Below are 13,581 nucleotides of genomic sequence, written 5' to 3'. Positions count from 1 at the left end.
AAAATCGGATAGCCAAGTCAATTCATTTAGTATTGTTGCCAAAGAAAAGGAACCATAGACCCAGAATTTAACACAAATATGTTGTTTGTAAGTTGTGCATTACAGCAATGAAGAGGGGCATGTTTACCAGTTACAAGCTGGATATCACCCCATCCCCAGTACTATAACTTATCAAGATTCCAGGTTTTCTTTAATAAGACCACCTTCTCACAAGAGAATTGCCTTGTGAACACTGGTTGGGAAGGATCCTAATTGGGAAACTCAGAATGAAGAGGAAGGTACACTTTGCATGTTGGCAAATTATCAAAAGCCCAAAAGAATACTTGCTACATGCAGGATTTAGGATTGCCCATACCACACGTAATGCATCTGAAATCTGTAAATCCAGGCGCAGTGTGTGTATACAGGTGGGAAGGCTTTCAGGGTTGTTTTCTTAGTTCTGGTTTTTAACTTTTTGAATATGTGACATGAATACATGAATATATATTGCATATATAGTGATTTAAAGAGGAACTGGTTTCCTTGTGCACATCCTCTATGATTTCAAATGTTAACTATTAGTCTCATCAGAGAGTGACAAACCCTAGTCACTTACATGAATCTGAAGATTTTCTGGTTCTTTGCAAAATGGTATCTGAATTATTAACTCAGTATTGTAAGATAAGACATTAAAATTTTTCTGATTTGTAATTGGTGAGAAGAGAGCTTATAGCAGTCCATCAAGAAGAGCGGACCAGTACCTTTCTACTGAATTTAAGATTTTATAGACATCATAAGGGCATTTTAAAGTGAAGGGAACAATTTTTAATGTGCCTTATATATAGAAATTTTTTTTACATTTTTCTAACATTTATTTATACATTGAGGTCAAAAGGAGCTCCCTGTTTAAATTTGAAAGCAGTATTAAAATTTATTAGATGACTGTTAACTTTGCAGCAACCTATTGTAAGGTGATTTGGAATTGGGAGAAAATATGGAGAGAAAATACCAGTTAGAAACCCTCCATAACAGGGTGCCTGGGTAGCTCAGTTGGTTAAGGATCAGATTACTTATTTCAGCTCAGGTTATGATCCCATTGTTGTGGGATCAACTCCCACATAGGGCTCTGTGCTACTTCAGATTCTCTCTCTCTTTCTCTTAAGCCCCTCTGCCCCTCTCCCCTTCTTGCACACTTACTCTCTTTTATTATCTTTCTAAAATAAAATCATTAGGAGTGCCTGGGTGGCCCAGTCGGTTAAGCTTCTGACTTAGGCTCAGGTCATAATCTCGCAGTTTGTGAGTTCAAGCCCCACGTCAGGCTCTGTGCTGACAGCTCAGAGCTTGGAGCCTGATTCAGATTCTGTGTCTCCCTCTCTTTTTACCCCTCCCCTGCTCACACACTCTCTCTCTCTCTTTCTATCTCTCTTTCTCTCAAAAATAAACATTAAAAAAATTAATAAAAATAAAATAAAATCACTTAAGAAAGAAAGTCTGAGATAAAATGAAGAGGAAAGCAACTCTTTTGAAAAACCATTCATAACCCATAGCAGAGACTAGAGGATAAAGATCCAGAAAATGAAGATACTTCTATTTTTTTTATTTGTTTGGTTTTGTTTTACCATTAGTGTTACATTTACCTTTTTAATTCTAGTATTCATAAATCTCAGGAAATTTTTCATGTTTTATTTTACATGGATTTGTTGAAGCCTAAAGAATCTGGGATACATAAAATTATAGTGACATTACTGTTTCAGAGTAATGTCATTGAGGTAATTTTGACAAGATAATATATCCATTTTTTAGTTTACAAAATCATACCTCCATGTCATAACCAACGAAAAGTTTCTTATATTTTGAGGACACATTGCTCTTTTCAAACTTCATTCACAAATATTGCTTACTTAAAAAATGTACTCTGTGAAGGAAAGATTTTGAAACTGAGCTTAATATATACTTAATAATCAGGTTACAAAAACATAGGAAAATTATTAGCTTTTTGTATTATTTTAAAATATACTAATAAATGAAAATGTCCCGGTCTCAAAACTGATATTGCCAATATTGTTATCTTGAAAGAAATGAAACCACTGTTATATCTTGTCCCCTCAGATAAATTTACAAAGAAAAATGAGAGTTACTGGTGTGATTACCCAAGGAGCCAAGAGGATTGGAAGTCCAGAGTATATAAAATCATACAAAATCGCCTATAGTAATGATGGAAAAACTTGGGCAATGTACAAAGTAAAAGGCACCAATGAAGATATGGTAAGACCAATTGAACATATTTAATTTAAAAGTAAAGTCCTGTTAATAATCACTGATTGCAAATAGCTACTTAGTCTTTAACAGACACCTTATGTTATTGCAAATACATTTATGATCTTTTTAATTGGATTAGTAGGGTGTAGGGAATTTTTCCAAGTAGTATATGTACACTTGCGACCATTTAAGATTTTCTCAGATTTTGATTGGTGGCTGTCTAAACAGTTTATCACAATGTCAGTAAAGTCTTATATATGACAGTTAATTTTTATTTTAGTTAAAATAAAAATGTCACTTTATGGTTTTCACAGATTATTGCTCTCCTTAATCAAATAAGTACAGATGGAAATATTATTTTTAAAGAAAAATATTATTTTTAAATAAAAACACCAAGTGATAGAAAAGATGTATGTTTGTATACCTTTATATTAGAAGACAATTTTGTTACTTAGCAGAATAAAATATTTTGGAAGAAATGAATATAATATTCATTGTCTACTTTGTCTTTACTTATGACAGTCCCAATTTTTATCAATTTTTCCTCAAAGTTTTTAATTTTAGGGGCGCCTGGGTGGCTCAGGTGGTTAAGCGTCTGGCTTCGGCTCAGGTCATGATCTCACCATTCGTGGGTTTGAGCCCCACGTCGGGCTCTGTGCTGACAGATAGCTCAGAGCCTGGAGCCTGCTTCAGATTCTGTGTCTCCCTCTCTCTGACCCTCCCCTGCTCATACGGTCTCTCTTTGTCTCTCAAAAAATAAATTTAAAAAAAACATAAAAAAAGTTTTTAATTTTAAAAATATCAGGACTGCACCTCATTCCCCTTAAAACCAAATCATTAAACTACACTCTGATAATTTTTATGAAAGATTTTTTTAAATGTCTTAAATGAATTTAAATAAAGTTTTCTGATTACCAGGTTATATAAAAAAGTGAAACAAGAATGGGATTTAAAAGAATTAAAAATAACACATTTTAGCATTTAGTTTTTAGAGGGAAATCAGATTATAAGTCTGAGCAGAGCATTAGAGAGACTGAGTGACCCAGTAGGACTAGTGAAGACTAGTTCCTATGAAAAACAAAAAACAAACAAAACAACACAAAAACACAATAAAACAAAAACAAACAAAAATTCCCACAAACCTTTAAATACTAAGCAGCAGCGTGAACAGATAGACCCAGATGAAGTTGAAAAGTTTAAGGTGCCCATTTCTCAAAAAAACAAGGAAGCTTTCCCCTGACTCTGAAGGACTGGCCTTAAAATCAACAAGACCGTCACAGTAGGATGTGGACTATACCACAGACCACAGGGCTTATAGCTTTAATTAGGATTTTATCTACAGGTTTATATTCACTGCTGAGGGCAAGGTGATTCCCAAAGGCTTCAGATCCCCAAACTACTTACTCCAGTTTTTGAAAGATGATGTTGGGTAGGATATAGAGTCAGTATTTGAAAATAGGTAAAGAAGCTGCTGCACTCAAAATTGTAAACTCTGTATTATCTCTTTATGCAGGTATTTCGTGGAAATGTTGATAACAACACACCCTATGCTAACTCTTTCACACCCCCCATAAAAGCTCAGTATGTAAGACTCTATCCCCAAGTTTGTCGAAGACATTGCACTTTGAGAATGGAACTTCTTGGATGTGAACTATCTGGTGAGTCTCAAATTATCTATTGCTGTATTTCCTTTAAAGAAAAAAACCCTACATATTTGTATGTAGTCTACTACTAATTTGCTATTTTCCAACACTCATGGACATTCATTTTGCTACAAAATGTATAGGGCACAGTTCATTGAGAAACGTGTGTGTGTGCGCGTGCGTGTGTGTGTGTGTGTGTGCGCGTGTGTGCGCACGTAGGATAAAGAAGTTCTAAAACATGCTACAGAATAACACTAATGTAGAAGGAGCAGCACATTTGTTTGGTCAAAGAAAGTACACAAATTCTCACTGGAAACTTTTCTCAAATTTAAATGTGTACTGTTTTTAGTAGTAACTATGATTTATGCCTTGTGATGAAGTTCAATATAAACTGGAATCTGCATGACCTCATAAATTGCAATTATGCTTAAGCGCTATGGCTAGAAAAGTAAGCTTTATATTTGTCCATCCACCATAAGAACTTGGTTTTATTTTGTTTTGTTTAGGTTTTATGAAACATGTAAATATATCATTCCTCCTAGGGAGATAATACTTCAAAAATAAGATGGCTGCTATAAATTCATTCTTAGATCATTCTTATCTAGCAACCTGCTTATTGTACAAACAGTGATTATCCAGCTCAAAGATAAATCTATCAAAGGACCCAGAGTTAAATAATTCTTGTCTTCCAGGAGCATCAGTACTAGATATAAAGATGAAAACTAAATGTGTAGATCTCACAGTGGTCCCATTTCAATACAGTTAGATTTTGAACTAAACAGAAAACCTAGTCATATCACTTTGCTGTACTTTTGGTAGTTGTTCTTTGTATTTTCTAGTATCAACATTTAAAAATGACCTTTGCTACTATGGCCTGAGATTATTTTGTTCAAACAACTGTTTTGTAGAAAACCAAGCCAAAAATTCACATTTGCCCTACTTTTTGGCATGAAAGATTTTATCAAACTTACAATATATTGCCATTGAGTCAAAAATAGGAGGATCCATCTTTCCAAATGGACAACTGAGTGTTTTTTATTCATATCAAAAGGTTGCACAGGTGTTAAAATATATGCTTTATATCTGTTTCCCTTCTTAGGTTTATTTGTGATATGGAGAAAGGGAATGACTTTTTAAGCAAATAAAAGTTATTATTAAAAACAGCCAAACTTTAAACGAACCTACAATATTTAAAGGAATTAGAGGCATGTGGCCAGATGAGTGAATCTATTTCAAGAATTACATTTTTGGGGGCACCTGGGTGGCTCAGCCAGTTAAGCATCCAACGTCGGCTCAGGTCATGTTCTCATGGTTCACGGGTTCGAGCCCTGTATCAGGCTCTATGCTGATAGCTAGCTCAGAGCCTGGAGCCTGTCTTCAGATTCTGTATCTCCCTCTCTGTCTGACCCTCCCCTGCTCATGCTGTCTTTCTCTCAAAAATAAATAAGACATTTTTTAAAAAATTTTTAAAAAAGAATTACATTTTCATACTATATATGGATATCCTTTACACAGCAACCAGCATACAGTTTTAGTTCCAGTAATTATCCTAACAATGATGTTTTCTTTATTTTGGTAATTCAAACCAGCTTACTGACAGCCAGAAATCTCAACAGAATAATGGCTGTGCAGTGTTTATATTACATGTCACTCTATCGTCACAAGCCAATGTCATCCCTAAGTCATTCATCATAAAGCAATCAAGAAGAAGCCAAGCCCCATGGTTTTTAGTTGTTTAACATCACCTTCCTGAATTTTCCAGTCTCTTGATTCATGAGGGTCAGTGTCTCTTACATGGCACAGTTACAACCTCAACGTATGAATATAGTTGATTTTTAGTTTTTAAAGGAGGCTATACCTGACACTTTACAAACCTAACGTTCTTAAAAAGAAGCCATACCCAATCTCCAAACCCTACAAACTGATTTCAAACTTGCATGCAGAGGATACTATCTTTCAATGGATGCTTTTAAAAGCTAGGACACCTCAGTATAGAAATAATCAATGTCTTTGTTAACCCTTCAGTTTGTTCAGGTGCCGCCTATTCTGGTTAAAGTGTTAATTAAGCTATATATGTCAAGTCATGTGGAAGAGAAGGAAAATTTGTAGTGTGAGGCAAATTGGCAGGGAGGTTAGCTCTAATACATGGAAATAAACAATAATATAATGGGCCAAACTATTTGCCACAATCCACTGCAACACTGTAAAGCACAAGGCTTCTTTTTTGTACCCAATAAACTGTTAGGAGATCTCTCAGCTTGCCTAGCAGATCCACAGTTAATCTTTTCCCAGACACTTGAAAAAGAAAATTCCCTAAATTCTCTGAAAGAGGTATGATTTAAGATGTTTAGAATGAAATGAATCATGACTGTAATTAGAAGAAGAATATCATTTATTCATTCATTCATTCATTCAACAAATTATTCATCACTTGCTCTGGGCTAGATACTAGATAGCGGAGTAGATACAAAATGAATTCTATGACTAAGCAGAAATGGCCAAAGTAAAGGCATCCTTTTTCTATCTGAGACCTCAAATATTATATCACAAAAGGAGAAAAACAACTACCTTCCCTTTCCCCTTGTATCTTTCTGCAAGCCAAGCAGTTTTACAAAGACTCCAGTATCAGGGCAGAGTGGCTATGGGGGAGTTGGTGGTCATAACAGAAAAGTCAGAAATCTGTAATGCAGGCAATGCATGTGCCCTTAGAATTGCCTGAAGATAAATGGCTTGTCATTAAGACTTTGGAACTTTCTAGAATTTTTAAGATTTGTCATGAAATTTTTCTCCTCCAGAACTTATATTTAGGATTTAGAGCTGTTTTTATCCTGAGACTTAGGGTCTAGATCGTTATACCTAAAACCCAACAAGACTTGGGTTAGGTGCACAAGTGACTAATCTTTCACATCAGTTTTTACCAGGTTTCCATGGGAGATGCATTTCCTGGAAGGTGGAGATGAAGGCAAACATGGAGGAGCCTCAAGAAGGAAGTGATTTAAATTGACTAGAACAGAAAGCAATGAATTGTAGTTAAGAATTATTTATGAATGAAGAGTTCTAAGCCCCCTTTCTTAGAGCCTTAGACATAAAATGGCCTAGTTTCAAAAAATGCAACCAATCCTGGTCCATTATTTAGTACTCACTGCTATGCTGATTTGGGGGCTTAACATTGTTATCTGTTGGAATAAACTTTAGAGAAATAATAAAAAACAACTAACTGAATGCTACCTCTATGCCAGACTGTTTCTAAATACTTTATAGTTATTGACTAATTTCTTAGAACACTTTTTGAGGTAGTTTCTATTATTACTACCATTTTACAGATGAAAAAAGAAACTGAGGCATAAAGTAGTTAAATAATGGGTAAAAGACCATACAGAGAGCAAGTGGGGAAGCAGTAGAGTATGCAGAGACAGCCTTGATTAGAGAAGTCCTCTTTTTTAGCTTGGCTTTCTTGATGAACAAACTTATCTTATGTGTTCCTCGGTCAAAATGTAATGATTTTACATATGGAAGATTTGCTAACACGAAAAGAGAATCTTGCTTCCCATTACGAGCTTTATGAATGGAATTTTGCCACAGTTGCACTTCAAGAATGGGAGATTGTGTGTATGTTTCCTTGAGAAATTGTGTCTGTGTGTGCATATATGCACACCTTCCCAGGAACAGACAAACCCAAATTTTGCACCATGTCAAACCTGAAAATATATGTTCCAGATCTGAAAAATCTTTCAAAAATACCCAAAACTAGAGATTATTGAGTATGACTGAAATGTCAGTTTTTATAATAAGGCTTGTTCAGGAATGATTTTTGCTAGAATCAGCTTATTTTCTTCTATTATCTATTACTTCAAATTCTACACCTGCACGGTGCCTGACACATGCAGTACATCAAGTCAATATTAGCTTACTCAAAATCCAGAAGAACCTATGTTGGTGCTATAAGAATCAGTGACAAAGATTAACAGACATTTTTTTAGAAAACAAAATGCTGTATACTGTCCAGTTTGAAATATGCCATTGGAGCAGTTTGTGAAAATGACTTTGTACTGAGGGAATTTTCATTTACAGTATTATGGAAACAAATAAAAGAAAACCAAATATACTTTGTGAGAAAATGTTCTTTTTTAAAGACACAATGAAACTGTTGAAAACACAGGAATGGTCATGAGGCTATCAGTAATGAGACAAGAGAGAGCATTTCAGCCTTGTTTTCATTTTGCAAAAATCATCTATCACCGAAAAACAGTTTGAATTGTCTGTCTTGTTTTCAATTTTTCCAAAATATATTCCAACAAAATAGCCTGAGTTGGCTATCTTGTGTTTCAATTTTTTTCCAGATTTAGTTCTGATTATAGCCTTTTTTTTGTTTGTTTTTGGATGTAGATGCTTTGTCTTTGGGGAAATGAACAGCATTATGCTTAATCTTCGCTTGCCTCTCCAAAATGAAAGTAGAAAACTTCCAGGGTCATCCATTATATTTCTTATGTCACCTTCTCATTTTCCTTCAGGCTGTTCAGAGCCTCTGGGGATGAAATCAGGACACATACAAGACTATCAGATCACCGCCTCCAGCATCTTCAGGACTCTCAACATGGACATGTTCACTTGGGAACCAAGGAAAGCTCGGCTGGACAAACAGGGCAAAGTGAATGCCTGGACCTCTGGCCACAATGACCAGTCACAGTGGTTACAGGTAATATTTTTCAAAGCCATTTCACCAGCCCCTGCTCCTCTTCCTTAGATTTCCTGTTGGTGTTGTGATTGTTGGAGTCCTTGCCTTCATTCCAGTTTAAGGGTACCTTCCTCTTTGGCTTGCCTAAAACTAGCAAACAGAAATTCCGTATGAAGCCATATCCTGGTGCTCTTTTTACTGTGATGTTGATTTATAGATGCTACTGTCAGATGGATGCAGCAGATTGGACCAGATCACAATATGGATAGGTCAATTCAATCGATGATGAGAGCATTTGCATTTTAACTCTCCTCTATTCTAATGCTTCCTGTCAGTATTGGTTTAAAAGTGTCACAGCAGGATGGCAGACCGCCTTGAAATCATGCTATTGACCTGCAGATTGTTCCCATAGAATCATGACTCCTGACTTATTAGCTCTTTACCTGTGGTTGCTAAGCAATGGAGCAATTTGATTACATTCTCATAAGAGAGCTTGCTTATAGAAAGGAAGCATAGACGCTGCAGTCAGTTTATCATTGGCAAATGAAGTGTGGTTATAGTCAGTGCTTTGTAAAAACAATCTTTTTGAAATGCGTTTATCCTGGAGTACTTTTAAGTAGGCACAAATTTATTAATGTCTTCTGTGGCAAAGAAAAGTAAGAGCTTAATTCCATAATGAGGCCATTTTACTTGAAAGATATGAGTTCTGTTGTTACTGATTTTTATGCTGTATGCATGAGTTTCAAAACTGTGGTAATTCATTGCATTTCTGAAAATCACCAAAAAAAAATTATAACAGCACCAAATGTCACTCCTCATTGAACCAGATTTGCCACACTTGATTCTATTCTAAATCATGTGGAAATTCCAGTGGAATCTTCTCTGTAGAAATAGTCACGTTTCTCTTTACTTTCCCCTAACATTCTATCTGGATCTTTATTGATCTGGAACTTTATTGAACTCTTTCAATAGGTATTATGTATTAAGGATAATTATGTGTGTTTTTCTCCTTTTAGTGCTTTGTGAGCTTTTTGAAGGTAGGGTGTATGTGTAGATACACGCACACACACACACACACACACACACACACACACACACACACACATACACACACACTATACTTCCCTTCTCACCACCCCCACTGCCACCTCCCTGATCTAGGCTACCACCCCTTCACCTGGGTTTTGCAGAAGCCTCCTGACCAGCTTTCCTGTTTTTGGTATCAGCTCTCTAAAAATCTCAAATTGTAACCAATGTGATTATTTTTTCTCCCTTCAGTTGCCCCCTATGAGCCTTGGAAAAAAGTGCAGATTTCTTAGTATAGCCTGGAAGTCTTCACATGATTTGACCCCATTTCGTCTCTGACCACACTCTTCTAAATTGGTTTCAGTTTCTCAAACCAAGTGTTCTCTCTTCCAGTTCCTTTCTAAGTGTCCTCTTCCCTGGGGAAAAGAGCGGAAACAGCATCTCTATCCTTAGTATCCCCTGCCTTGTCTTTCTGCTGCAGATTGCATGTACTTTCCTCTGGCAAGGCTTTGCTACTACCAGCTCCATCCCGTACCATATCTGGCTTGAACTCTCCCCCTGAATACTGCTGTGTTTTCAGTGATTCTCTCACTCTGCACCATCACACTACATTGGAAATTATGTTTTCATGTTAGATGTTTGCTCTAGGAGGGATGAAACCACATTTGTCTTTTTTGACGTTCTCAACTATTTGTTCAGTACCAAACTGAATACCTGTCATAACACCGACACATGGTAGGTATTCAATAAATATTTGCTGAATGAATGAATAGATGGATAAGTGAATGGTTCAAAGTATAATTCAATTTATTGATTTGGACCTAGGCAGCATATAATTTTGGTCCCCAACTGGTAAGATCCTCAAATTTTAAAATAATATTTGGGAAAAAATCTAAAATTTTATGTTAAAGATCTAGTCTTTATAATATAGGAACTAAATTTTCCTAATACATGGACTTGAAGACATTTTCAAGTTCTTAAAGAACCATGGAAAAACTTTTTTCCAATGCCAAACTTAAACTGGTTCATTGTTGCTGCATAATAATTTTAACTGATTTTGGTTGTATTATCTGTGAGTCATAATGCCTTGTGGAATAGGACAAAATATTTTATACCCCCTAAGTAGCTCAGACAAGCCAGTAGACTCTCAAAATATCCACATGAAAGGATTGTCAATGGCAAATTTCTTTAGACAGTTAAAATAAAACATTTTTTTACATGAATCAGGGTGTAATCTTCAATCCAGACCTCAGTCCATCATTTTTTTTAAGATGGCTCTCCAACTGTCTTCGTAATGTCACTTGCATGCTGAAATTGATTCATTGCGTTGGTGACAGATTTTCTGTCAATTCAAGGACCAGTTCTTCCAGTATATGTGTCTTTTATTGTTGTGTCAAAACATATTCAGAATCGACATCTTTTCTTTTCTTATATTTATTTTTTTCTTTTTTGATATCATGCAAGGAAATGCTACAGAATTGTGTCTATTGTTAGTGCTTTCTCCTCAAGAGAATATAATCTGTTCAACTGTACCTTGTTATGCTTGTTAGTGTCTTTGTTGAAGATAAGATTAACACTTTTATGGATAATGTATAGGGTGATTTTGTTTTTGAACTATTGATATAGTTAGTTCTTATTATTTGGGACTTCTGAATTTACAAGTTTTAGCTGTGATTTTAACCAAGATGCATCAGTTCTAAGATATAGCACTTCAAAAGAAAAATCATGTTTGTCATTTAAATTCCCTTCTTTCATTATCAGTCTTCTGCTAATTGATTTTTTAAGAAATTTCATTTATCCACCAACTGTGCATTTAACCCTCTAATGATGAGAGTTTTACTTTGTTTTGATAGATTTTCCAAAACCTATTCAGATAATATCAGTAACTACAATTATAAATGAAGCCCAAAAAAACACCATTTTGCCCAGTCATTATGCATTAAGGGATTCTTATGTATTTTTTTAAAGAATTCTTAGGTATTCAAATATCACTTTAATGTTTTACTCTTTTTATCACTCTAAGGTTTCTTCCATCTCTCCTGGAAAGTCAAAATCTTAGAGCTTCTCAAGCAAATGTTCTTGTGTTATTTTTTAAGAAGTGATCTTACCTGATTAATGTCTTTGAGCTACTGTTAATCACGAAATCATTATGCTATTCCTATAAAAACATGGCAAAAATGTGCTAAGTCCACAGGCAGTCTTAAATGAGAGACATTTCTCAGACCTCTGAAAAAATGTTTTTCTATCACTTTGATGTGTTTGATGTTCTGTAAAACTTTAAGCAAGAAGCCCTACAGTGTTTTCCAAAATCCTCTGAAGGTTAAATTATAGTTTCTGCCTTTCAAAAAAATCTTACCTATCTTACACCTAAATTAAAAGCTCATAGACCTATCATCCCTGACTAATAGTTGGACATTCTTTTTTTTTTTAAGTTTATTATTTAGAGTGACAGAGGCTGTGTGTCATGCAGGGGAGGGGCAGAGAGAAAGGAAGAAGCTCTGAGCTGTCAGCCTGATGCGGGGCTCAATCCCACAAACTGTGCGTTTATGACCTGAGCCAAAATCAATCAGATGCTTATCTGACTGAGACACCCAGTCACCCCAAGTTTTGGGCATTCTTAATAGGTGGTTGAAGTAGTTTTAATCCCCTTTATAAAAATAAAGTGACATTTAACTCACTGAGATCATTTAAGATCAGATGAATACTTCCTATAGTTTCCAAACAAAGGACCCAGAAGTTTTGTCATATTTTAAGGCAGATTAAGTCAGACAAATGGCAGAACAGAGGAAGCACATGGTATATCCCCAGCAATGGATACCTCCCTTATTTTTTCTGGTGATTTGTTTAATCTCAGGAGAACATAATTTGAGGCCACCAATCATGACTAAAAATGAAGATATGCATCTATGTTCTTTGCTTCTTCCAGAAGGGATTTTCTAATAAACCTATGAAATGTAAAGTAATATACTACTAGCTAAGTTGCAAACTGTGAGTAGTGCTGATAAATTGCATACATTTGCTCTGGCAAACAAAAAAATCCAAATTTTTTACCTGGGTAGCGTCAGATTTTTCAGACCTTTACCTGGGAGTAGTAATAACAATGTTAATAGCTTTAAGTGAACGTTATATCATTTGGCAATATCCTCTGCTGAAGTCATATTCTTACTAGAATGTTTATGTGTCTTTATGACCATTTTCAGTGGCTTTTCAACAGATTGAGTAAATTCTCTTCTTATTTATGGTCAGATTATACAAACTGATTAAAATTCAGCATGAAACTGAGATGTTTAATGACATTCTAACAGGGGTAGGAGCATTACTGATGACAATTTTATAAATTGTGAAGAAATATTTTCATCTAGTAGATGCAGCTATGCAAGGAGCACTCTAAGAATTAACTGGGATTGATTAAAAACATTTCTCTTAAAATAAGACATTCTAAATTCTCTTACAGTGAGTATACCATGTACAAATTCATTGCCTTATTGGTGGTGACTATAGAACATGGATAAGTTACCATCTATAACTGAATCTGCTAAAAAGTTTTTCAGATTTCATAAAGGGTAGCATAATATAAATGACTATCAGTAAGGAAAATGTCACCAGATCACCTAGGAAATGATCTTTTGGTCTATTTCATGAGACATTTGCTAATTTAAGGAAGTCTGCATAGTATTTCAACCAAATTCGTAGGATTAATAGAGTTGTTAGCCTGCACACTTTAGTGTTGACCTTTGTCAAAATTGCAGCCAACCCTCCACAGCTTCATTTCAATACTAATTTTGTGGAAACGTGTAAGGGAGCAATCGAGTTTAAGTTTTCAAATTAAATAAAACTTATTTAATTTAGTCTGTTTCAGATTTTTAAAGGTATTCTAGCCATAAAATGCATCACTTCTTTACAGCCATTAACTTCTCTTGCCCTTTGGATAATTTGTTTACAGAAGAGTTGAAGGAAAGCTTTCCAAGGACCTCTAAGGCCATTGGAAAACATTTGGCA

The 13,581-nt window shown here is 35.2% G+C and overlaps 1 protein-coding gene across 3 annotated transcripts in view; it reads left to right on the top strand.

Annotated features, from left to right (window-relative positions):
• Positions 1 to 13,581, top strand: part of EDIL3 (EGF like repeats and discoidin domains 3) — a 399,456-nt gene that overhangs the window by 286,785 nt on the left and 99,090 nt on the right. For all 3 annotated transcript variants that reach the window (XM_029942553.1, XM_029942554.1, XM_029942552.1), the window contains 3 exons: positions 2,089 to 2,244; positions 3,752 to 3,896; positions 8,393 to 8,577. In XM_029942553.1, coding sequence (XP_029798413.1) covers positions 2,089 to 2,244; positions 3,752 to 3,896; positions 8,393 to 8,577 — 486 coding nt within the window. The remainder of the gene's footprint in view (positions 1 to 2,088; positions 2,245 to 3,751; positions 3,897 to 8,392; positions 8,578 to 13,581) is intronic.

This window comes from Suricata suricatta, chromosome 6 (assembly GCF_006229205.1).
Source record: "Suricata suricatta isolate VVHF042 chromosome 6, meerkat_22Aug2017_6uvM2_HiC, whole genome shotgun sequence".
NCBI lineage: Eukaryota > Metazoa > Chordata > Mammalia > Carnivora > Herpestidae > Suricata > Suricata suricatta.
Note: the sequence above shows the minus strand (reverse complement) of the source record. Positions and strands in the feature narration are given on the sequence as shown.